This window comes from Zonotrichia albicollis, chromosome 4 (assembly GCF_047830755.1).
Source record: "Zonotrichia albicollis isolate bZonAlb1 chromosome 4, bZonAlb1.hap1, whole genome shotgun sequence".
Taxonomy (NCBI): Eukaryota; Metazoa; Chordata; class Aves; order Passeriformes; family Passerellidae; genus Zonotrichia; species Zonotrichia albicollis.
The window spans coordinates 25,932,441-25,957,786 of NC_133822.1; the positions used below are offsets into that span (position 1 = coordinate 25,932,441).

At 47.5% G+C, this 25,346-nt stretch overlaps 2 protein-coding genes across 24 annotated transcripts in view; both read right to left on the minus strand.

The window, feature by feature from the left end:
• Window positions 1-1,200: 1,200 nt before the first annotated feature.
• On the minus strand, window positions 1,201-8,833 carry REP15 (RAB15 effector protein). The gene has a single exon (XM_026790788.2). The coding sequence runs from the start codon at window positions 6,627-6,629 to the stop codon at window positions 5,889-5,891; it is 741 nt and encodes a 246-aa protein (XP_026646589.1). The 5' UTR covers window positions 6,630-8,833; the 3' UTR covers window positions 1,201-5,888.
• Window positions 8,834-8,982: 149 nt separating this feature from the next.
• Window positions 8,983-25,346, minus strand: part of PPFIBP1 (PPFIA binding protein 1) — a 100,236-nt gene continuing 83,872 nt past the window's right edge. For 15 of the 23 annotated variants that reach the window (XM_005482819.4, XM_074539178.1, XM_074539191.1 and 12 more), the window contains 15 exons: window positions 24,781-24,841; window positions 23,742-23,771; window positions 21,823-21,997; window positions 20,364-20,396; window positions 18,029-18,170; window positions 17,620-17,748; window positions 16,910-17,060; window positions 15,579-15,690; window positions 15,351-15,439; window positions 13,469-13,591; window positions 12,552-12,677; window positions 11,538-11,726; window positions 10,835-11,014; window positions 10,149-10,214; window positions 8,983-9,706 (listed from right to left, as the gene is read on the minus strand). In XM_005482819.4, coding sequence (XP_005482876.1) covers window positions 9,620-9,706; window positions 10,149-10,214; window positions 10,835-11,014; window positions 11,538-11,726; window positions 12,552-12,677; window positions 13,469-13,591; window positions 15,351-15,439; window positions 15,579-15,690; window positions 16,910-17,060; window positions 17,620-17,748; window positions 18,029-18,170; window positions 20,364-20,396; window positions 21,823-21,997; window positions 23,742-23,771; window positions 24,781-24,841 — 1,693 coding nt within the window. In that variant the 3' untranslated portion in view covers window positions 8,983-9,619. The remainder of the gene's footprint in view (window positions 9,707-10,148; window positions 10,215-10,834; window positions 11,015-11,537; window positions 11,727-12,551; window positions 12,678-13,468; window positions 13,592-15,350; window positions 15,440-15,578; window positions 15,691-16,909; window positions 17,061-17,619; window positions 17,749-18,028; window positions 18,171-20,363; window positions 20,397-21,822; window positions 21,998-23,741; window positions 23,772-24,780; window positions 24,842-25,346) is intronic. The other 8 variants (XM_074539185.1, XM_026790787.2, XM_026790786.2 and 5 more) reach the window with 3 other exon arrangements.

The following is a 25,346-nucleotide window of genomic DNA, read 5'->3' on the forward strand; positions in this document are numbered from 1 at the left end:
CACGAGAGCTGTAGGGAGAGAGCAGCAGAGATGGGAGAGGTGCAGCACCAGAGCTTTCCAAAGGGAACACCTGCCAGATCAACCCCCAGGACCTGTGGAAAACATTTTCCAGCTGAGCTGTGAGTCCATCTATGCCTGTCTTCCACTCACTGATCTTTCAGCCACGGCCGGGGGCTGCTCTGGATGGAGGTCCCCTCTGTGTCCATGGATGTGGCCTTTCCCACCCACCCAGGGTCCCCTCATGGTGCCCAATTCCAGCCCTTTGTTCCGTGCCCCTCACAGCCCAGGACTTGTCACGGTCCTTTTCCAAAGCTGCCTCCCCCTCTCCCCCTCGGCAGATCCCGGGGGCTGTGCTGGCCCTTTCTGAGCCCCTGCCCTGGGCTGACACCCTTTGCATTGCACCAAACGATTGCTCCTGCTGGAATATCCCCCCCACGCTGCGAGTGTGGCTGCTGGAAGCCGGGAGGTGCCTCGGGGTTGGTTTTTTGGAAGGATGATTGGGGATTTAGCACCTACTGCGAATGCTTGAGGGACTGCACATGTCTGTACAAAAATGCTGATTTGTGCCCAGGGCTGCCTAAACACCCATCCTCTTCCTTCCTTCTCCACTACCACTGGGTTAAACTGCAGCCTCTGGGAGATGGAAGGCTCCCACGGAGAGCTGGAGATTTGCAGGGAGAGCAGAGTTCATCTAATCCCACTTGACCTCTGGTTCTTCAGCTCCTCCACGGAGATCCATCAAAGGCCCAGGAGTTGGGGACCCGGAGCAGCGGAGCTGGGGCTGGCAGGACTCTGCTGGCTGCTCCTCTGGTTCAGCCCTGTCTGCAGCTGAGAGCAGGCAGGGCATGGACACGGCGCTGGCAGGGGGGTGCTGTGCCCCAGCAGGATATCAGCAACTCCAGTCACCTCCTGCTCCTTGGGGTGTCCCAAGGTGCCCTCACAACCCAGAACAAGCACCCAAGCTGGGAGCTACCATCCCATGGATCCCTGCCTTTGGGGGAGCCCATTTCCCACCTCTGAGAGCAAATGTACTTTTCTGTCCCTCATTTGCAGACCCCAAATGACAAAGCTCCAGCTCTGGCAAGCACAAGGAGTCTGGAGCCATGTTAGCACAGGAGATGCAAAGGAAATGGTGGGAACAAGGACACGGCCCAGTCCACAGGCAGGAGCAGAGGGAGAGAGAGGCAGGGAGCAAGGGGCTCCTCCCTGAGCAGGCATTTAATGCATCCTCTGGTCATTTTTTCAAGTGAAACCCGCTGTGCACAAAGATAAGTTGGCCAAAAGCAAATCTCCATCACCGGGTCAGTGCCAATGTCCTCTGACCTGAGGCAGCTCTGCTGATTCCAGCTCTGTTCCTCCCCATCCCACCTGGGTTATTTCCAGCCATCCCTGAGCAGGGGTCACTTGTCCCCTTGGTAAGGACAGCCCACAGCCAGGCCCAGCAGCTCTGTGCTTGCAGAGGGATGTATCCAGCTCTGATTTCATGCCTGGATTGCCCACTCCTGTGCATCCTCCTGGGAAATGCAGCAGGCCCTGGGATTTGGGCTCCCAGCCATGCCCAGCCTGGGCTCACTTTCACCTCGGTCCCTTGGGTTTCTGTCCTCACAGCAAATCCTGAGCTGCACCCCAGATGACATGCCAGTGCTCCTCACCCAGCTTCAGAAGGCAGCAGAGGCATTCCCACAGCTCAGCCAAAGGAGGAAAGGGAGGCAGAGCAAGAAGGAAGGGCCAGCAGGGGCAGTGCAGCAGCCAGAAAAAACGGGGAGCACAGAGGGGCATGGATGAAGGTGGGGGGGATACCTCAGCTCCCAGCCCAGCAGGGCCAGATCAATGCCATGGCACAGCCACAGATCCAGGCCCAGCAGGGCTGGATCAATATTGGGGCACAGCCACGGATCCAGGCCCAGCAGGGGCAGATCAATGCCATGGCACAGCCACGAATCCAGGCCCAGCAGGGACAGATCAATGCCATGGCACAGCCACAGATCCAGGCCCAGCAGCTCGGAAGGCGCCGTTCTCCAGGGGCTCCTTTGGCAGAGCACGGACCCTCTGATACACAGAGGGAGTTCACCTTTCCCTGAGCCCCTCATTTTCAGTAGTTCTGGTCTCAACACCCATTTTTGTTGTGCCTTCTGCATGGCAGGGAAGTGGAACCTTCCCAAAGGGATGCTCTCACCAGTGTGTCTGTGGTGGTTTGACCAGGAAGGAGTGGGAATTCTGGGATGCTGTGGTCAAACCAATGGATGTTCTGAGTTTCATACTGACACCTGGTGTAGCCAGTGGGGTTTGGACACACCTCCGAGAATACACAGGGGTTAAAAGCAGGGCTTTGGCCCTGGGAGGCTCTCTTGGGACGTCGCGGCGAAGAGGTCAGATCTCTTCCCCCGTCCAGTCGCTGCTGCTGGGCGGGGGAGGGGCAGCCATGCGGTAGGCCCGGGGCCTGGACAGAGATGGGGGTGAGAAGGCCCTCAAGGATGGAAGGATGGAGGAGCCCCAAGAGACATCGGGCAGCCATTCCCCCCCCCAGGAGGGAGAGAGAGGGAGAGTCGGCGAGACGGAATGTGATAGCAGCCGGCCCAGGAGGAGAAGGGGGGGGGAAGAGTGCCCGGCCGGAGCGGCAGCGTGTGGGCAGCGTGTGTGGGAGTGCCCGCAGCTCCGGGACAGAGACTGAAAGTTTTAACCCCTTTCTTTCATGATTGGGGCCTTGCAAAAATGCTAATCTTCCTCGAAGCTGAATAAGAAGGGAGATAAGAGATGAGATGAGACAAGGACCTGGCCCGAAGAACGTGGAGATGATTGGATGGGGAGAGATATTTGGAGTGGCCTTTTGGCTGGACTTTTCTTGTGGCCATGGACTCAGTTGTTCCTGTGACACAGACTGCACTTAGGGGGAAGCAGTGGCTCAGAACCAGGAGGGTACATCGTGAGGACCCCCCGGCCCCAGGGGGTTGGAAAAATATGGGGGGGACAGATGTCCCAAAGCAGAGACTGTGCCTTTTTGGAGTGAGACAAGGCATCCTTGAAAGACAACCCTAAAAGCAGCTCTGGTCCACGCGTCAGTGGTGAGAGCACTGGGCATGGAAGGAAGATGTCACAAGCGGCAAAAGGACTTTTTCCGGGCGGTGCCGAAGTGACAGGGAAGCACACGACGTTTCAGTGTGTTTCCAGGGGAAGCCTATGGAACAAGAAGGACTCCTTTCCTCTTCATGAACTGAAGTTTGAGTATACTAAAGTGTCGTGCCAGGCTGGGCAGTTGGTGTTTTGGGAGAATGTATCGGATTGGGAAAGTCAGGTAGTGGGGAGGAGGAAAGTGGTTTTTGTAAGGTTTTCAATTTTTTTTTCTTTTCCTTATGGTCTTTCCCTATTTTCCTGTAGTTTAGGTAATAAAGTGTTCTTTATGTTTAAGCTAAAGCCTGTTTTGCTTATTCCTGGTCACATCTCACAGCAGACACCAGGGTGAGGGCATTTTCATGGGGGGCACTGGCTCTGTGCCAGGCTCAAACCATGACATTTTTTGGTCCATGACAGTGTCCTTCTCTGCCCCTCCTCCTGGCAGAGGGAACGCTGACCCTCCGAGCAAGACCCCGAGCGAGGCCGAGTTCATCGACTGCTTCCAGAAAACCAAACGGGCTTTGAAGCTCTTGGTGAGACACGGAGGAGTTTTCATCCCATGCAGGGACAGGGCTTTTCCCAGTGTATCCCAGCAGTGAGTGTTCAGAGGGAAATTAGAACAGAAAACACTGCCAAGGGACAAAGGTGTGGATTGCAGGTTCTTCAGAACCAGGGACAAACACTGTGTCATGTTACTGCACAAACTGCCCGGGATCTCAGGGGCTGCACCTTACCTGGTCCATCCGCACGTGCACTCACACAGGCCTGGGGATGGCTCTGAGTCACCTGAGCTGAGGCTCCAGCTCGGCTGAGTGGATGAACACAGTCAGAGTTACATAGTTAAACACTGTTCACTGTTAGCCAGAATCCAGAGCCTTGGCCAAGTCCCACCATGGCTGAGGGCCCAGGGGCCCGAGCTAAAGCCCACAGGGGAAAGGGCCAGAGTGTGGTGCAGCCTGGGCAACACAACCCAGCTCTCAAAATAACGTACCAAGGCTCTGGGGTACCAGAGCCCTCTGAGGGACACAAATCAAATCAACAACTGCCCCAGTGTGTAACTCTCATGGTTCAAACTCTATACAAGTCAAGACATTTTGATTTTTCCCTTCTCTTTCTATTATTGAGAAAGCATGCAGAGGAAAAAAAGCTCAGTTTTCAAGTGTGCCAGCTTTTCTAAAGAACTGGATAGGTGAAGTCACACTAGTTATAATATATGAACTTAATGCAAAATTAAAGCTTTCTGCAGGGCTTTTATACACCAGTATCAATCCTGCTGCAGTGTTGATTCTTCTGTTAGTTTAAACAGACAAAAAACCCCTATCCCCCACAGCTATGCAGGTTCTCTATGCAACACACCAGAACTGTCTCCTCTGTCCCACCAAAGCCAGCCACACACACAGAACACAGTGACAGCAGCTCTTTAAAAACAATTCTATCTCAATGAACAGTTTCAGGACTGAAAGGTCACTCTCCTCCAAACCTAGCTACGTTTGTGACTCAGCAAAATGTTGTAGTTCTCTGTGTTTGTTTTTATTTCTGTTCCCCTTCCAGACTCCCTGCCTCTGCCATGGAATGCTTCAAACACTCGTGGCACTGATACCTCAGCCTCTTCAGGCTCTTTTTCAATGGCTGTTTTAGTAACAGCTCTCACTGCTTCCCCCATCTTACAACTTGAATAGTAAATGGTGAAAGATTAATGTGTTTTCAATATTATTTTTATTCAGTTAAATGACTGAATTTATATGAAAATTAGAGGCAGATGAGTTTTGCACTAACAAGACTAATCACTCAGCTATAACCAAAGTGAGTTTACCAGTTTAAATATGGATCAGGTCATGCTTCACTGGTTAAAGCAAGTAATTATAACTGTATAACCCAAAAGCCTTAGTTCAGTAAAAGCTGAGGGAAATAGAATAAATCAAGCCCATAAATACCATCAGCTGCTAAGCTACTGAAAAAAAATTCCAAGTGACATAATCTTGCCTCCTCCAGATTTGCTCTCTGGTGTGAATGGTCAGGGGCTGACTCTGTTGCTATGAAAAGGTCCCACCTACATCAGGCCTGCTTTGTGTTGCCATTGCTCAAATTTTCCCAAGTGTTCTTGAACACCTGGCCCCTTGGTTTTGCCACACCTTGCCCTGACACAGCCACTGAGTGAGAAAAGCTTTGAAGCTGGCTCCAGCCCTGCCTTTTGTTCACAGCTCCAATGCCCTGTGGAGCCTGGCACCAATTAGGGAGCAGGTAATTAATAAGTCTCTCTCAGAGCCCATTTCTGGCACTGGAAAGGGATTTTCCTCTTAACTGAAACCACTCACTCCTTCAAATCAGTCATTTTAAGGCCTGGTATTGTCCTTCACACTCATTGCAACTCTTCTGACCAGCACCAGCACATTTCCATTATTACCGACTCACCCTCCTAGGACAGAAAAAAAATCTGCCACACTGCAAACAAAGGCTCTGAGTCAAATGCACCAGGACCTCCCCAGAGCTCTGGCTGATAAAGCTCTCAGCAGCTCTAGCCAAGACTTAATGTCTGGCGAACAAAATGTTCTGGAAAAACATCGTGCCTTCTATAAACACTTTTTTCTGGCAGATCCATCCTGTTGTTTTAAACACTGGAGAGGCTGACTCAGCCTGGCTCCTGCAGGAGCTAAGGGAACACAATGGGTCCAGGGGAAGGTGGAGGGAATGGAGTGTGGGGAGGAGAGAGAGAGGGGCAGAGCTGAGCCCCGCGCGGCCCCCAGTGCTGCACGGAGCCGCTGCTCCTGCCCAGCTGCTCACACAAAGTTTATGTACACACTGCCCACATCCTTCAGCCTGCTTTTGGAGCCCAGGCAATTTTCCAGCATGTCTTTTGCGGGCAGGGAGCTGTCAGTGCTGGTGACAAATTGCCGCAGCGCATTCCTGCCCGACAGGCGGCATTTCTGCTCCTCCTTGGCAACGCTGTCCAGCAGGACTCCTCGGATGTCCTTGGGCTTCCCTGGCACGCCGAACACCACGAACAAGCCCAGGCAGTCCCGTCCCACCAGGCGGCAGAACTGGGCCAGCTTCTCAAACCTGCTCATGTTCTGGAAGCACTCGTTGGCCAGCGCGGCCTCCTGGCAGCAATCCTCGGCAGCGCCCTCGCCCTGCAAGAGCTCGGCCGGCTGCAGGGCCTGCACGGCGATCTGCAGCTTGATCTGCTTGTCAGACCCACACAGAGTCCAGATCCAGTCCACTCCGAACAGGGAGGACTGCTGCTTGGTCATTTTGCTGGTCACGATCCGCTCCTCCATGCCCTTTCCCACACAGAAGCTGATGAAGTTGACCAGGAAGATCTCGCTCAGCGTGTTCGTGGCCGGCTGGAATTTGCTTTGAGGATCCACAAAACCCAGGTAGTCCTTCAGCCTTTGAGATGCATGGAGCACACCCTGGCTGAAGACTTCACAGATGACCAGCGTTTCAGCCTTGTTCTCCTGGTTGTCCTCCTGGGAGAACTTCTGGCCCATCTTCTCTGCTGGAGGAGGTCGTTTCCACATGCAGGCTGCCACAGGGACAAACCTTGATTTTCCAGCGAAGGCTGTGCAGGTGCTGGGCTCAGCCAGACCTATTCAGCTGCACATGGACATGTGCAGCCTCCCCGGTGAAGGTGATGGCAGGACTGAGCTCTGCGTGCCCGCAGGGCAGCTGGGCTTTCTCCTGGGTGTGTTTCTCCACAGCTGACTGAGCAGGGCCAGCCCAGCAGGCCCTGTAGCTTTCACACTCACTGAATTCATGTGTGCTTGTTTTCCTTATTGTTAATTCCGGCACCATTTCTTTGGCTGATGTTATCTCATTCCAGTCTGATCTTATCTCCTTGGATCTCCTTTCTAGGACTATTGCACAGAAACCATTTTTTTTGGCACAGGGTGTTGCCTGGAGATGAAACCACCTTTTTCTTTTAATATCCCAGAGAAAGGAGATTAACACTTGGGACCAGAGAGAGGGACAGTGCACCCTGGGAGGGCTCCCTCTGGAGAGCACACACTGAGCAATGATCATGTCACTTCTCACCACACCAAACAACCCAAGATGGTTCAAATCTGGATCCCAGAAATAACTAAAAAGTCTTGATAGAGTTGATTTCTTAGCTGTTAGTTGAGCCCTGCTGCAGGCACTACTGACAAATTAATTACTGAGTCAACAAAAAAATGTGTGATTTTGCCCCTTTTCCCTTCTTTGTTTTTGGAACAGAATGGAACAAGCTTCCATGGAAAATTAAAAGGCAAAAAAAAAAAAAAGGACATGAGAAAGGGAACCAGCTTCCAGAAACACTTGGCATTTTCCACAGACTTTATTGGATTTCACATGGCAATACACAGCAGTTACGTTGCCCTCTCCAAAGAGGCACCAGTTAAACACCCTGACAGTAAGGACAGTGTGCACACACACACCTAAAGCCTCCTGACTCCACCTCCTCTCTGGTGCCCCTGCCCTGTGGGAGAAGCTCCAGGGGCTGGCCTGGCTGCCAGGAAAGGGCTGTTTGGAGCAGAATGCTGCTCACACTGCACTTCAACAAACCATCACTGCCCTCACTGATAACTGGAGAGTGTTTGTGGCTATCTCAGCACACAGTATTGTGTCACTAGCTCCCTTTTCCCCCTGTGAATACCCAGTCCTGTCCAGTAGCCAGTGACTAGTGAGAGCCATCCAGAGGAACACTTTTGTTTGGAAGCCTGCACCACATTTCCCAATGCTTCCACAGCGTTTTATGTTCAACTTCCATGTAAATAACAACAATATTGCAGAGTATTCACAGAAAGGGAAGCCTGAATCCACATCCCAAGCATCTGCACCCTAAACCTGCCCACGTTAAATTTTGCATCTCGGTACATCAATAATCACCTACACAGCACATCCTTCAAAGGTCCAGGTTATCAGCTCACATAATTCTAATGCTGGAATATGCCTCTGATCTGAGGGGAGCTCCCTGAAAATCCTGGGAAGAACCCTTCTTCCTTTCCTAGCTTTTCAAACAGTGTTTCAGAAACACCCCCAAAGTCAGCACAAACCCCAAATCCCCTGCACAACACCAGGAATGATCTCACTTCCAGCAAGGAGAGCGACAAAACGAGTGACAAACGCTTGGCAAAGCAACACCACCACAAGGAACAATTCCAGCTGGACTTTTGTTTGCCTTTTAGAGAGCAAAGCAGCTTCATGCCATTGTGCTAAAATACATGCAACATTCAACACCATACAAATGACCACTGGAATAAAAAGTTACTTTTCTTTGTTTGTTTGCTTGCTTTTGACTAGGACACCTCGCAATACTGGAAGTCTGACACAAGATTCCTACTGGCTAGTTAGGAATTTTAAAACCTTATGATCCTCAAGAGCAGAGGAGCTGTGCTTTAAGAAGGTAAAATGATGAGCAACACATTTGATATCTGAATTTTGGAGGAAAAGTCCCACCTTAGGGTTAATAATATGAAATAATATATTTCTTATACATTTCTCTATGTAACTTTATCTTTTTTTTGCAACTACACCATCTTCATGTTAGTCACAGCACAGAAATATCCCTTCCATATGCAGGGAGTACTCTCAACTTTAAAGAAATTTTTTCAATCATGGAAGTGTTAATAACCTTGTTGACTGCACTAACTACTGCTGCTGGGGACAATAAAGAAGACATTTTAAAATGTGCAGTTTCTGGATGAGTCACTGCTAAAAGAAACATGCTTTAGAATAGTTTCATCTCAAATGGAAGATCATTAAACTGTGCACTCAGTAAAAAGCAACGAAAGCAAACAGTTCCAAAGGTCAGCCTGCCTTTCCCAGTAACCAGCTGGTCTGCAAACTGGCATAATTTTTTTACAACCTTCTCCCCTTCCCTCACACACCTTCAACTTTCCATCACTCTATCTCACAAAATTTAAATTTTTGCTTTTATATGTACTTCATATACTTATTTTTTATTTTTTTTTTTTATAAAACAGTATAAAAATAGGAACAACAGTCAAGAGCTACTGGGGAGCTTACACAGGGCACAGATGACTAAAATCCTACATTGGATAGGGCTGAACTGGTGTTTGTGCCAAAGAAAAGCACTTAGAGAAGAGCAGTAACTCCTGTTTTTCAGCTGGGAGCTCAGAGAGAGCTGAGGCACGCTATCTACAGACACAACACTTTCACCTAACACCTTCTGTTCTTTTCAAACAGCAGAGAGGATTATCTGAGGCCAGGAATAAGCAAAAGGAGCACTAGCATACCACATCAATTTCAATGCAACACTCTGAAACGTATCACCAGTTTGTACATTAAATAGAATTAAAACCATTACCATTCACCAGTGTCTGGGTGGTTTTTATGGCAACTTAAGTAGGCACCTTGATTTTTCTCCTTTTCTCTTTAAAATTCTCCACCCCTCAGTGTTACTTCTAACAAACAGAAGCAAGAGCAATGTAAAGTACATGATCTGTCACGTGGAACAGGGATGTCCTTGCACGCAGGAGAACGAGCCTTTGCCAGTGCCTGGTGGTGACTGTCACACGTTGGAGTCCTCATCTGTTATACTGGTGCTAGGAGAGCGAGTGGCAAAGTCTTTGAACATTTCATCTTCCTTCAGCATGTGCTGCAAAGGAAAGGAGGGAAGAGTCAAGGTTTCTCACAGCTGGAGTCAGTCACTGCCTGCCAGCCACTGCTTTGTGCTGCTGGGGGAGTTTTGCACCCACCCTGCCCCAAAACCAGCTCACTGCTGTCTGCTGGCCCAGTGGCTCGGGGCTTCCACCCAGAAAATGCAGCCTGACTCCCAGCTGGAGACCCACCAGCCATGGGCAATGGGGGCTGTGTCCCCTGCCCTCCCTGGTGTGGGGGGAGCCAGCACAGGCCACCAAAGCTCCCCACCAGGATGGGCAGGTACCTTCCTGCACCACTGGGGTTTTTTGTGCCCGCTGTCCCTGCAGGAGACCCAAAGGACCTCAGTGACACTGTTTAACTCGAGTGACTGCCAAGGGGCTCACACCCATGCCACAGAAACAGAGACCTTACTGCACAGACCCCATTCACAGACTCACTGTCAGGTTGTTGATGCCTTCAGAAAATGCTCCTATTTGCCTCACCGTCCCTTCTGAATCTTCCATCTATAAAAAACAGAATGACTCATGAAATAGTAATAACTTATTTGTATCATAGAGTGGAATCACAGAATGCATTGGGTTGGAAGAGACCTTAAAAATCATCTCAGTCCAATCCCCTGCCATGGGCAAGGACAGCTTCCACTATCCCAGGCTGCTCCGAGCTCTGTCCAACCTGGCCTTGGGCACTGCCAGGGATGGGGAAGCCACGGCTTCTCTGGGAAACCTGTGCCAGGGCCTCACCACCCTCACAGGGAAGAACATTTTTCTAAACCTCCTGAGATCTAAACCCACTCTCTGTCAGTGTGAAGCCATTCCCCCTTGTCCTGCTAGGACAGAGTGACACTGAAGTGCAGCACACAATTTACTGACTACACCTGAGATGTTCAGACCACGGGGGAAGCATGGCTGCCAGGAGGGAGAGTTACTCCAGAGCAGGCCCTAAAGGTGCTGCATTCACAGCTTCAGCCTCCTTGGAAGCAGAGCCTTTTGTCACTAATGCTGTGTGACAGCAAGAAGTCAGGGCCTTCACGGGCCAAAGCAAAAGGAAGACTTCCCTGGGAAATGGAAGGTTTTCCCACCAAACCTGACAGCTCAAAGACTCAGAATTGTTAGAACTGGCTTACCTGCTCCAGCCTGTCCAAATCATCATCATCATACACTCGCATATCCAGGCCAGGCTTAAAGCCCTTCTTCGATGCGCTCCCAGATGCCCTCCCCAGCTCCATAGGACACACATATTCCTCCACATCATCCTGCTTCTTCTTCCTCAGGTTCCCAAAATTGCCGAAGGTAAGTTTCTTTGGCTTAAAAGTGAAGAGAAATTTGCCAAGGAGTTAGAGAATCAGCAAAGAACAGGGCTACTCGTGCCCTCTTGTGTTTCCATGACAAAGGGTCAAAACCCCAGTGCTCTCCTACACTGATCTTCTGAATTTCATGACAGTGGCATCTGAAAGGACAATGTGTCCTCTCACTCTACCACTGTTAAGACACCACCATTTAACAGATCCCAAATGAGGTGAAAATTCCACATTAAACCATAAGTCTGTACACAGTAAGGGACAGTCTCCGTTCCAAACATCTCCCAGTACAGACAGAAGGACAACACCAGTGCTACCTCTTGTCTCTGCATGTCAGAGAGGCTGAGAAGTGGCCTGTTCATGGTAGACACAAGCGTCAGCCCCAGATCTGCCAGCTCCTGCTCTCATGCTTCTTTCCTTAGGAACCAACCCCTTTTCTCAGACCTTACTGATGCTGCACCCATGGATAAAACCAGAGATCCAAATGCTTCCCTGGATCCTCCCACCCCTCCCAGAACAAGAGGCCTACCTTGACTTTGGCAGTTGCTGTCAGGAGGACGTAGTCTGGGGATTCCATGGCCTCACGCTTCTGCTGCTGGGCCTCCTGCCCCACCAGGAGGTTGAAATGCGTGGCCAGGTGGCGCCGCAGCAGCGTCTTGTTGGGGGGGATGTTCAGCAGCTGGGCCATGGTCTCTACATTGAAACGGGGCTCCAAAACCTGGGAATCCAATCACAGAGAACCAGCTGAGGCCAGTACTGTCTGATGAGATCTCAAGGACATCCAGGCCTATCCTGGTCACTCCCTAAGGCTGCTTTGGGATTTTTGTTTGTATTTTAGAGGAAGTATATAACAAAGAAGGAGGAAAGAGAGTTAGCTAATTAAAGGATTCCTAGAATACCACCTCCAGGCTTTCCTTCTGGAGTTGTAAATAGAAACAAATTGGCAGGTAAGAAGAAATGAACAGATAAATCCACCCTTAACTGAAGGGTGGCAGCTTTTGTGAAGCTGCCACAGACTGTTTACCCAGTATCATCTTCCAATTCTGGAAAAGGTTGCCAGAGGAATCATAGAAAATAAACAGACACAAAACATCTGGAGCAGGGATATAACTCCTAATCACCACAGCAAACCTCTGCAGATACAAGTCTCTTGTCTGGAGTATGTGATGCTAGAGCAATTAAAAACAATCCTGGTTTGACAGTGTAATCCCAAATTTTATAAAGGTAACAAGCTTCCCCCACAAAAGAAAACCATATCCAGGTCAGGAAGGCAGAAAGTGGCTGTTCAACAGCATGGAAGCACTGCAGGACAGGAGGTGGAGAATGCCATACCAAAACAGAATTGTGAGGGGAATACAGAGTATTAAACCACACTACCTCCCCTCGAGGCATTCATGTTCTTTAAACCATAAGGTGAGAAACTTCTTATTAAGCAGAATAAGCAGAAAAGGTGTGTGCAGCAAAGACAACATCAGAACATTGACCTGGTGGTTCCCAGACATATTTTTTTCCCTATAATGGAAGAAGGCACCCCAGAGCTCACCATCAGCCCCCCGTGCACTCCGCTGCCGCGCAGGTTGGGCGCGTACTCTGCCAGATCCACGGAGCGCAGCCACTCCATCACGCGGTGGTTGGTCCACTGGGTGACCTCAGAAGGTGTCACATTATTCTGCCAACAACAGGCGGGACAGGCAGGTCAGGAGACATCCCAAATCAGCTGAATCCCAGCCCCAATCTTTGCTGAAACATACTTCTCCTGCCCTTAAGGAATATAATCCTACTCCGCACTTGAGAGATGAATCTCTTTCTGGGTTGCAACCTTGCAGCGAGAGCAGTGTGGGGATGGGTCTGGGCAGGGGGCAGGGTTGTGTCAGGTCATTTAATTACTGTGCTGTGCTCTATTTGCCATTTCTACCAGTAGAGCTGAAAATTCAGCTGGTTCCATGAGCTGCTGTGCTGTTCTTGCAGAGACACATTGTGGATCTAAATCCAAGAGTCTGGGTTGTTCTGTCATCCATTGCCCTATCCAGCATTTGCTGCTTCCAAAACACAATGATGGCAGTCTCCTGCCTGGTAATGGGGCCAAGCTCCTTTTACACAGAAAATTTTGACACAACCATCAGTTTTTCAGAGAGTTGCACAAGACTTGTGGCAAGAGTGCACTGAATTCAAGATGATTTGTTTTCCAGACAGCACATCAGAGACTGGGCCAAAGCAGCCAGCTGTTGGCTTGGAGGAGAAGCAGGAGACTTGGAAAGGGGGACGTGAGTCTGGGGTCATGGCAGGTAGGGGAAAGTAAGTGATGTCAGAGCTTGAGGTTAAAAGAACAACATGAGAAACAGGAAACTAAAAATGTAAGCAGAATGAGGAGACAGGAGGAGAGAGCAGAGCAGGAATAATCAAACACCAGGGATAAAGCCCTAGAGGATTCCCCTTCACAGCCTCCTCGTAAAGCAGTACCTCATCAGATGGCCTCCTGCGCAGGCAGTTGGGCTCAAAGTTGTTGATTCTCAAAACCTGAATGGCTCTTTTGATGCTGAGGTGGTGAAGGACACTGATGACCTTCAAGGAGAGCAGATCATCCTGTCAAAGAGCAAGAGGGAGTTAATAAACACAGACATGCTTATTCATGGGAGCAGCATCCTCCTGGAGGGGATTGCTTTAGCCCCTGGTTTAAAATGGCACATCTGACATATCTGGGGGAAGATTTTAATATGTCAGACAGGTGGTTTATATCAAACCATTGTCCCAAAATAAAAACTTTCTGTGTTGCACTGTACTAGCTCTTGGGGGATGTTTTCACACAGAGCTTAGTACAAGAAACATGGGGTAACAAGGAGGGAAAAAGAGTGAGATGACATATCCTCAGTGACAGGATAAGAGCCAAGGCAGCACCAACACACCACACTAGACTCACCTGGCATTTAATCCTGCCAGAAGTTACCTCAAATGTTCAGCTAGAAGTTTTAACTGAACAAATAAAATACCCTGAAAATTGGGACATTCTCTATGGTTAGAATAAAAAAGAGGGAAGAAGAAAGTGTCTCAAAGTCCAAGTGCAATTTGGCTGGAAATTTATGCACCCTTGTTCCAGGGTTAGCTTGGCTTAATCTTTCAGTGGTACTTATATGTTATGAGCACTGGAATCTATTTTGTCAGATATTTAAGACAAGATTCTTTACTTACCCAAACATCCCACTGCATTCAGCTCACTTTGTGATGAATCCGACAGTAGGTTACTATGTCATGGTTTGCTATTTCATTTATTATAAAATAATAAATGTTCCTTATTATTTATTTTGAGTTGGAGTAACTTCAAAATATCATAACAAGTATCAGCTTAATACTTTGCTTATTTTGTTGGTTATTTACCAACAATCTGTTGTCATAATTTGATGGGTAAACTTGCTTTGAAATATCCCCAGTGATCTACAGTTAAAGGGCAGTGACAATGGTAGTAAAGTCTCCCAACACAACATCAAACTTAATGGAGGCTGCTGGCATCACACCTCCCAGGGTGAAGAAAGAGAAAAAACAATCCTATAATAAATAAAATTGCAAACCATGACATAAAACCTATGCAAAACACATGTCAGTGTGGCATGAAAAGGTAACTCATGGTTCATGAGAGAGCAGGGCTGTGATTGATTCCTCTCTTTGTTGTGCAGAAAGAATTTAATATTAGAGATGTTCAATTTGCATTTGTGTCTCCAGAGAAGGAAGGTCTTATCTCATCTTACCCGAGCCCTTACACAAAGGAAACCCGACTGGCAGTGAAGTGGGAGTGGGGAGGTGATGCCTGTGCTAAGCACTTTGAAATGCAAAAGCTGTTAAGTGTAGCCTGCTTTCAAACAAGCTGGCTCTCAGAACTGCAATTTTCTTCAAAGAAAATTGCTTGGGTTTTCTTCACCTAAGCATCCACGTAAGTAAGCAAGCTGATAGAATGCTTGCTCACTGAAGAAAAGGATTCCACCTGCTCCTATTAATTAATAACAATATGAACAGCAAAAGCATGAATGGCAAGCACAGCATTTGCACACCTCTGTGTACAAAAGCCCTGCCTCAGCACAGTGGTGTCACTGTTAAACTCAGGATTGCCCATTTCTCATGCATGAGTCCAAATTCTTGCTTACTGTGTTTGCTCTTCCACCTGAATCTTGTAGCTCTAGAGATGGAAAGAACTTAGGAAATGCTTGCAGGTGAGCAGTAGTATCTGATTTCTGTAGGTTACAGCTACTGGCATGAACACAGGACACTCACAGGAGTTTAAAGGGGTCCTTTGAACACTGAGAAGCCAAGAACATGGAAAGGATGTCAGGCAAGGCAGAAACCATTTACTCACCACAGTCATGTAATGGAGCATGCGGCCATCCACCTTCCCCTCATCAAACTGGGTCTTGTACTGGGGCAGGCCAATGTCATCCAGCCACCCTAGGGCAGGACAGACACTCCTGTCAGAGGCAGCCACGTTACCCAGCCCCACTCACTGCTCCCATCCTCAGCACCCCCAATCAGCCACATCAAGGAGCCCCTTCCAAAGCCCCTGCTCCAGCATGCAGGCAAATCTTACTGGTAACCCAGTGGTAATCCAGTTTTCCATGGTTGTTCTCCTCTTCAGATCCCAGCGCCTGCAGAGCAAGCTGGAGCTTCTTCCTATGCAAAGGGTGCTTTATCCCAAGCTCCTGTGAAAGGCAGAAAAGCAGTAAATCCAGAGACAACTGTTTTATTCCTCCCTCTGCTCAGTGACAAAGGTTTCTGAGAGTCACACTTTCACAGCATTGCTGGTCATCTGGCAGGTGCATTTTCTTTTTGATGAATTTCAGTGTTGTTTTAGCAGACATTCAGCACTAGGGAAAGGCCCACTTACAGTGTGGCAGATTAATTTCAAGGAGTGGTGGATTCTAAACTGCATTAAAATGTTGGCCACAATATTCTCATGCCAGCTTGAAAAAAATCCCACAGTATAATAAAAATGTTAGCATTCAAAAAGTTCTTTTTGAGATTAATTAATCCTCTCCCACTTAGGTAGGTAAAGTTAAAATAATTATTTAGTTAAAAGCATAGCAATGTTCCAGGAATTACTGAAATTCATTAATGCTTTCAAATGTGTAACATTATTCCCCAGTTTAGTTGTAAGTGCAGCCATTCCATGATCTCTTTAATCCCATTTCACTTTCAGGAGTGCCTGCTGGTTAATGTTACCTCTGACAACACTATTACAAACCATTATGTTCATAATGCACTTCTCCTATTTCAGTTGTAGTGTAACTACCCAATTGAGAAAACAGGCTTACTATTTGGTGAAGAGAATAATTTTTTAAAGCTGAAAATTCAAACTGTATCAAATACTGTGGATTAAACATATAAATTGAATCATTTTCTCCTGTGTTTCTCATTTTTAAAAATAGACAAGCAATTCTGCAACAATTAAAGACAGAGACTGATCAACCTGTGTGTAACAAATCCTCATTCCTCTTTGTATAAAATGGACAGAAAACACAATCAGAACAAAACAGCACCTTTTAACACCCTTCTCACATAGGCATAAAATAGCTGTAGCACATATGGGTGCTAATGAAGCAGGGCTACAAACCCATATGATAATGAGGCAGTCTCACATGCATATTTTTAGAGGCTGCTACAGTCAATTGATGTGTCCCTGCTTAATGAAGTTAAATCACGTATTTATAATTATTAGCCTCATTACAGAGCATTAAATTTCTACAAAACTTCAGCTAAAAAGAAATGGATTTGGCATCACTGCAGGTGACAGTATGTTGAAAACTCATCTGGTTTACATTTTTTTACCAGGTGCACTTTACAGACCTGATTTACATGCACAGAAATGAGGATTTTTTTTTTGTACCTTTATTTGAAAGGAGTGTTTCTGGTACTCCTCACCTTTTCCAGATCCTGCTGAGAAGCCTGCAGAAGTGTTTGCCCAGACAATATCCAGTGCCTGCCATTATTGATGTAGGAGCCAAGCCCTTGGTCCTGGAGCCAGTTGCAAACCTGCTCCTTGGTCCACTTTGCGAATGGCATGTCCAGCTCACTGCGGGAGATGTGACCCAAAAAAGACTCATGAATCCTGTGCTTCCAATCTCCTGTTCTCATAAATAATGAGAAAGCCAAAAGCTAAGCCTAATTCACATCTTGTGGGACTTGGGACAATCTCTGAGGGGGAACCATCAGCACGATGAAGTGCTGGATGCTGGTGATCTGTTGCCACCGCCACAATAAACACAGCCTCCTATAATGCTACTGAAAAGAGCCACCTCTGCTGCCTAGCATGGCTACAGCTCTGGAGTGAGACTGGGATGTTTCACTTTCTCCTTTCATCCCTGGAAGTGCAGCAGGAAAGGCACAGAAGGAGTATCTGTCACTGCCCATGAGGGCTCACACGCTGCCCCATCCTGCGAAGGCGAGAGCTCGGCAGCAGGACCCCAGCACCCAGCCCAGCTCATCCCTGCAGACCCTCTCTCAGAGGAGGAGGCAGCCTGGATCTGCCTGGTTTGGGCCAGTCAGGAGATGTTTCCTTTTGGCACTGCCCCCCTGCTCTGGCCCTGTGCTCGCTGGGATCCAGGCAGTGACAGTGGCCGCGCTGGTGTCACCTGTGGGACTGGCCCAGGTCCCGAGACCAGCCCAGCCGGGGCCCTGCGGTTGCTCTCGTCCCTCCTCTCTTGAACTCTGTCTCGGACATGTCATCCGGGTTGAAGGTGGTGGACTGACTCCTTTTAAGCCTAAAGGAAGGAAGCAAGCACATTCACATCTGGCTAGGGAAAAGGCACGTCACTGCTGCCACTGCAATCAACACAGGCAAGATCTCCCCAGGGCTGGCAGCCCCTCTTCCGCCTGCCCCCAGCCCACTGTTATCCCTCCCAAATACCACACGGGCTCCTGCTCTGGGTATATTAAACCATGGAGCCACACGCTGGCAGGGGAGAATGGAAGGCATGTCCCCAGCAAACCCCTGCCCAAGCCCCAGCTCTGGAGAATGGCCGTCTCTCATCTTTTACTTACCTTCCGAACAACTTCTTGATTCCCCTGGCCTTTTTCCTGGAATCTGGAGAAGGTGGTGTCATCTGCAAACTATCTGCTTCCTTTGGGCGAGGGGGCAAGCCAGCCAGATCCAAGTGGTCTGCAGATCCCTTCTCCGTTTCAGCTGTTAGAAAACAAAAGTTTTGTCAAGACCCTCTCGTGCAGGATTGTACAGACATGCTCATGACCTTGGGAATGACTCCTGCTAAATTACTGACAGCCACCATGTCAAGAAAATGGGGCAAAGAGGGATGGAAAGATCCATGAGAAATGCCACATGATCCTCCTTCACAGGCCTGGCTGGGAATGCTCCAAGGCAATGCTCTGCTTCAGTTAAGTGCCTTCTGCACCCAAGGTGGGAAACTCCACCTCGTGAATCAAGCAGGGAATTAAATCCCAAATTTACTCTTCCTCAGGGAGTGCTCCCACAGTGCTTTCACTGACAGAGCCAAGGCACGTGGGTGCCCAGGAACAATTCAGTGCAGTGGCAGGGAACAAAACCAGGAGTCCCCAAAGCACAGAAAGCCAGGTAATCTCCCTGCAGATATCTTTCCCATTAACCTGTAGTATTTCATTCCCTGGCCAGGAAATTCCAGCAACTAAACTCCTGCCCCAGAAGGAGGGCCCTCTTCCCCCCTCACTTCTTCAAACTGTGGAATATTTTGTTCCTCCTCAGAGGAACACCGTGGAGTTTAGGCTCTGTCTGAACTGTATCTTCTGGGTGTACAAAACATCTCTGATCAGAGACCCTCAACATTACCACCCACTCTATAAGCATTAAATCCTTGATCTGTAGATGTTTTCCGTTACAACAAACCTGAGGGATTTTGTTCCCAAAGGGGAAGTTGCCACAAAAGCTAAACTATTAAAGGAAAAGACAATTTAAACATCATTTAAAAAGAAAACAAATAGAATTGCAGTATCTACTAGACTACATAAGCAGAGATGTGCTAGCAAGTGCCAGATAGCTGAATAAAACTACCATGTGGAGTTGAGGCCAGTTGCTTGCTGGGGAAGAGTGAGAGCACGAGCTTGTTCAGCTGAAGCAGCTGTGGCAAGGCAGTCAGGCCTGGAACGACTTGCAGCATCTTTTAATATAGCTCTGTTATTACATACCCATCACTTGTGTTTGAAATGGACTTTCAATCTTCCAGGAGAAAAGTAAACAATGCATCAAGGCAGAGCTCATATTGCTGGGACATGTGGTCTCAAGCCACAGAGTTAATGCTGAGATGGCCACAAAAGGGCCATGACCAGCAGCAAACTGTAGACTTTGCCAGTGTATCCTTCTGCTGGCCAAACTTAAGATGGCACAGCCAGAACACTTATGAACATGTCCCATTTTCCACCTTGTCAAACCTTGCAGTGAAACAACAAGGTCACACAAAAGATCATTTCCAGGCACTTTGGTTTGGCCACTAACCCATACAGGGATCCTGCCTCTGACAGAGACAGCACTAACATCCAACCAGGCTGTGGCATTCCTGGGTTTTGCTTTACTTGTAGAAGGTAAAGCGAAAAAATCCAAAACCTTGGAAACCAGGGCAAGGTTGGGTGCATTAGTAGCAGAGATTTGCGGGAATTGTGCTGTTTGCTCCTCACACCTAGCTCCCTTTCATGCACTGACACAACCCTGTAGAACAGGTAACGTTTAGGGGGCCATGTGAGAAAGAGAGAGGGTCCAGAGCACTTGGACCACCATGTGGCTTTACCACCCCCCCACTGACACAGCTCTGCTTCCTAAGGCAGGTCTCACCTGTCCTTGCCAGAACCACCCAGGGAATGCTCACATCACAAGACTGGTTCTTATTTACTGTGTGAATGGCTCCTTCCCCATCTACCCCAGTTACTTCTCATTTGTTTTACTGTACCATAAACACAACTACTTCTAGAAGATGAATTACACATGCTTTCCCTCAGAACTCCCTTACATGAATGCCTGGGAAATACAGCTCATTCCCCACTTCACCACCCTTTAAACTCTACCAGTGGATCCAGGACAGGTGGCAGCACAAAGGTAACTACTAAGCATCACCAGTTCTCACCTGGTACCTTGGTGTGTGGTAACTTTGTGCTCAAAGTTACAGCAAAACTCTCTGCAAATTGACCCGCAATCTCTCATTAGTATCAGCTACTCAGGAACAGCACAGCTGACTTTTAGCAGAGGGCAGCTGTTACGTGAAAACTCCTTTTAGTGATGGGCAGAGGCTCCGATGCAGAGCTCTGGTGCCTGGTTTGGGCAGTGTGTGGCCACAGGCAGCTGTTAGCAGCAGTCAGGGCACAGGGCTGGCACGGCAGACATGCAGGATTACTGTACCTAAGGTAGGTGCACTGGCACTTCGACTGCGATCTTCAGATATCCACACAAGGCACAAACCCACACGCAGCACAACGGGAGAGAACACGCAGAGGCACAAGGTCAAACACAATTCAAAACTCACAGTGACACAGTAGGGACAGAAGGAGGGAGGGACAAGAGACAAGCACCACACAAATACTGAATTCACATGGGATTAGGAGCACCAAACACTGGGAGATTCCCTTTCCCAGCTAAGGAGTGGAGAAGCGCTCTGTGGTGGGAGGGAAAAATGGCACCGCAGTCACTTCGGTGCAAGGAGGCCATCTGCTCCAGGACCCACTGCTCCTGGGAAGCAGCAAATTCCTGAGCAGCAGCTTTACAGATGGGGGCACTGAAATCTGGATAACACAAATAACTTAAAGTCACAGCACCCTGATTTACATGGCCCATTTTCCACTCCTCTGTGACAGCCACAAGTACTGTGCTTTGTTAGACAAATCAATTTCAGGACAACAAGGGATAACACAAAAGCAAAGGTGAAATAAACCAAAGCGAAGAGTCTGACCCTCAGAATAGACTGTACATCTATTCCAAGTAAGCTAGCAACTTCCCAGGCTGTATGTCACAGGCAAATATGGGCAGCACATCCTCAATGTGTAGGTATGTTACTTGTTTTGAACAAAAATCTAAAATTCTCTTGGAGTAAGTAACAAAGCAGAAGCTATCCCTCTTCAGGCTTCTGAAATAGAGAGCTGAATTCCTGAATCTCGTGCAAGAGAAAAACAAAAACCTCAGATGTCTGGCAGTAGATCTGATGCAGGGATTCACTGGATGCCTGAACTGGATCACTGGAAAGACTGCTAGAGCAGAGCAGTAAATATAAGTAGAATTCCAACTACTGGCAACAGCAACTTCTGCATTAAGCAGAACATTGTGTTTATTTCTTCGTCATATGCAAATGTCACTAAATGACAATACCAAAATAACCCCCCCACCAACACTACAGGTGAAAAATCAACGTGAGCTTGAATGACTTGCCAATCCTGTTCCTGTTGTCACCACCTCTTTTGCAAGTCTGCTTAAGTACAAAAAAACAAAAAAGAGAAAGACTGAGTGCTGCTGTCCTATTTCTGTATATCTGAAAATCTTGTGAAAGATAAACCAAGGATGGACCCAGGAGGAAAAAAGCCCACAAATCCCATGTGTGAACTACTGCCAGACAGCATTTCATACAGCAGCAAACCCCTACAAGGTCCCAGGGGACATACCAGAGGCAGAGTCTGAACCACATCAAACATTTCTTGACATCAGTGATTTTCTTTTCTTGCTGTTTGCTATTTTCAAACATTCTACTATCAGAAGTGCCACTAAGTCACAGTGAGACTAAGGCTGGCTTTCCTGCTTCTTAAGGCAGTTACAGCTGTTGTTAAGATGTTTCAAAATGCACAGAATCTGAATGCAGAGGCAGGGTACTTACCCAGATTGGGGGCACTTGCAGTTCTTTTGTTATTTTTTATCTTGAAGAAGCCCCGGCCAAAGGAAGATCTGGCTTTGCGGGTGCCAAAACTGTCCTCATCACAGGTGCCACCGTGAGAAGGAGACTTGGGAGGGAGGGTTGCAAAATTATTGCCTTCCACAGGAGGTTTAACCTGCTTGAATTAGGGAAATAAAGAGTCAATATAAGGGAATTGCAGAAGGCCTTTTGAGAGCCTGCAAAGTGACTGTTGGCAGGTAATCTGGGAGGTCCTTCTCATCTGTCACTACAAGAATACAGAATGTAAAAACCATAATGAAAAACATAAGCAAGATCTTCCTTTGAATGTGTTGTCCTGGTTTGGGCTGGGATGGAGTTAACGTTTTCTTAGTTCAATGCTGTGTACTGGTTCAGTGCTGTGTTTTGGATTTAGTAGGGAGTAATGTGAATAACACTGGGGTGTTTGGGTTGTGGCTGAGCCCTGAGTCAAGCACTTTCCATTTTCCCATGCTCTGTCAGCAAGGAAGTGCACAAGAAGCTGGGATGCAGCATGTCCAGAATAGCTGACCTGAACTACCAAAGGAATATTCCACACCACAGAATTCCATGCCCAGAATATTTTTTTTGGGGGGGGGTTACTGGGAAGGGGAGCCAATCAAATTTTGGAGATGGGCTGGATATTGGCCAGTGGGGGATGAGCAACAGTATTGTGGTGCATCACTTGTCTCCTTTAGATTTTCTCTCTCTCTTCCTCTCCTCCTTCTCCTTCTCCTTCTCCTTATTATTTTACCTTGCTTCAATTATTAAACTGTTTGTATCTCAACCCCTAAGTTGGTTTTTTTTTTTGTTGATTCTCCTCCCCATCCCTCTGGGGCAGGGAGGGGGACCAGCTGTGGGATACTTTGCTGTCAGGTGGGATTAAACCCTGACATATGTTCAGGATTATTATCACTACCTGCTAAGAATAAATTGTGTTCTTTAACATGTCCCTTAATTTCTGTAAGGCTGACTTAAAAGTACGGAAAAGATTAAAATAGAGTCCTGCAAAGCTCTGAACTTCTCCAGCTTTCCAGGGTCTCTGTCTCCCCCACTGGCAGCTGTAGGGGCAGTAAGAGGGAAGCAGAGACAACAGCCCACAGTACTTTGGCTCTCTGCCAAGTGTCAGAGAGCTCTTTCTGTCACTGCTCTGCAATTTCTTAATTAATGGATTAATTGACTGTGTCCACTGCCAAAGCAAAGAGGAAATTTCAGATCAAGCAAGGAGTATAAATGCCAAGAGAGATATCAGACACTCTAGTTAGCCCATTTAAAGCAGTACTTTAACCTTGCCAGCTCTTTCATTGTCTCTTTGAAAGAAGGAAGCAAAACCATCCACAGCCCAAATACAATCCTTAGGCTTTTGCTGAATCAACACAGCATTCATCCTGTGAGTAGTGTCTGAAGTCTGTCACCTCTGCTCAGGTGTTCCTAGAGGTAAGAACTGCAAGATGTGGCCTTAAGGTACCACAGGGTGACTGTTCTGCAATGACAGGCTTTTCAGAAACACACTTGCTGCTCACAGAAAACAATTGAGAATCCCAAAGGTTTTTAAAGATACACTAATCAAAGATAATTACAGAGTCAGTAAAATGCTTAATGGTTAGCTTTGCTAATTATCTAGTGGGGGAAAAACATTAGCTTAGCTGGTAACCTTATGCTCAACCAGACTGGAGGACAATCCCTGTGTGAGGAGGCAAGGAGGTGCTGAGCACTGAGCAGTGCCACTGATGGTGACAGCCACCAGCAACTCCTCCCTGTCCTGTCTGCAGGGCTTCCATTCCCCTCTGGAACTGTGTGTGGCAATTCCACACCTCCCAGCCTGCCAGCACCTCCTCCAAGGACACACATCTCCACACACACACACACACACACACACACATTACCTCTGCTGGCTTCTGGGCACAGTCTCTGTCCTGTTTGGGAAAGATTAGGGCATTTAAAAAGTCATGGTTTATAGCCAGTAGTCAATTCATTATGATTACCCCCAGTTAAGTTCTGACAGAAATACCCTTCCCTGCCCGTTCCTTTTCCCCAAAATAAATCTCTTCAGAGCTGTATTTCACACAGATTAAGCCTTGCTTGCTTTGAGGTCAGTGAGCTGACATGGAAATAGAGTGGCTTTGGTTCACTTTGTGAAGGATTAGCTGTGCACATGATTAGTGACACACAGAATATTAAGGCACTCACAGGCAGAGCTGCCTGAGGGGACCCAGAGCAGGAACCAGACAGGGTAGAAGCCAAGTAGATAAAACATCCACAGCCTCTACTCCTGTCTGTCCAAACAAACAAAAACCAAAGAGTCCCAGCCCATGAACTCCAGCTCTTATCAGATTCTCGTGACATTTTCAGTCCTGTCAGCCTCCCCCCTACACTGCAAGGCACAGGAGGTATCAGGGAATTCAGGAGCTTCCTGGAGCTCAGGCTGTCACAAAAGAGCACCTGAATTGCCCTGATTTGATGGAATTGCTAGAGATTAGCTGCTTTTGGTCACTTCCACAGAAATCTAAACTGAAGCTATCCCCACAGATCCAACAGCTCAGTATTTTGTTTCTGCCTACCTAAAACATACAGTCAACCCAGATTGTATTTTACAGTGCATTAACTACATGGCCTGACAAAATTATTCATCTTAAACACAGGTAGGAAGTGGTGGTGGGAGTTATTTTTTTCTTGTCTTAAATCAGAAAGGCATATCCAGGTAAAAGCCTCTTACAAAGAGGGGGAAAAAAAGCACCTGTGTGCTTTTCTTCTTTAATAGAATGTGGAAGATGTCACATGTGTGTGACCCCTGCCAACACATGCCACTAGGAGCCCTGCTCTGACTCAAAATTTCTCAGAAGGCAACACAACACCCACAGGGTCACAACAGAGATGTCACACCTTTGTGCAGGGAGATGGGAGGAAGTAAGAGACCAAACCTACCACATCAGATGCCTCTTTCCTCAAACTGCTCAGACTGCTGGACTTCTGCAGTGTGGAAATTCTGAAACAATAACATAAAAACCAAGCTCAGGTATTAGAATTAAACTTGCTAAGACAAAGACACTCAAAGGAATCAGCTTTAAAGACAGAATTATAATACATGATGAGATATAATAAACCAAATGATATTTTGAATTAAGATGCAGTAATCAGTGCAGTAAATTCAGTAATCAGAGCCCATGCAATTTAATGAGATATTGTAAGAACTTCCACATTGGAATAGCTGCTGCTTTAGGGAATATGGATATGTGGCAGAAATGAAAATTATTTTCTCATTGTAGTCAGCTGATCACCTTCCCTCGACTACCAAAAGAAAAAATCAAATAATGTGTGGATGTACTGCGGAGAACTATAAATTTCAAAGTATATTGACAGTCCACCACTGAATTAGAGATGCTTCACAGTATAACAGGAAGTACCATGTGCCCAGATAAAGCTCTGGAAAATAATGATCATGAAGACATGGGACATAAGCAGAAATCTACCACCACCAAATATCATCTCAG

What these genes read in the sequence shown, in the direction of transcription:
- REP15 (XM_026790788.2), bottom strand. Translation starts at nt 6,629, where the DNA reads ATGTGGAAACGACCTCCTCCAGCAGAGAAGATGGGCCAGAAGTTCTCC.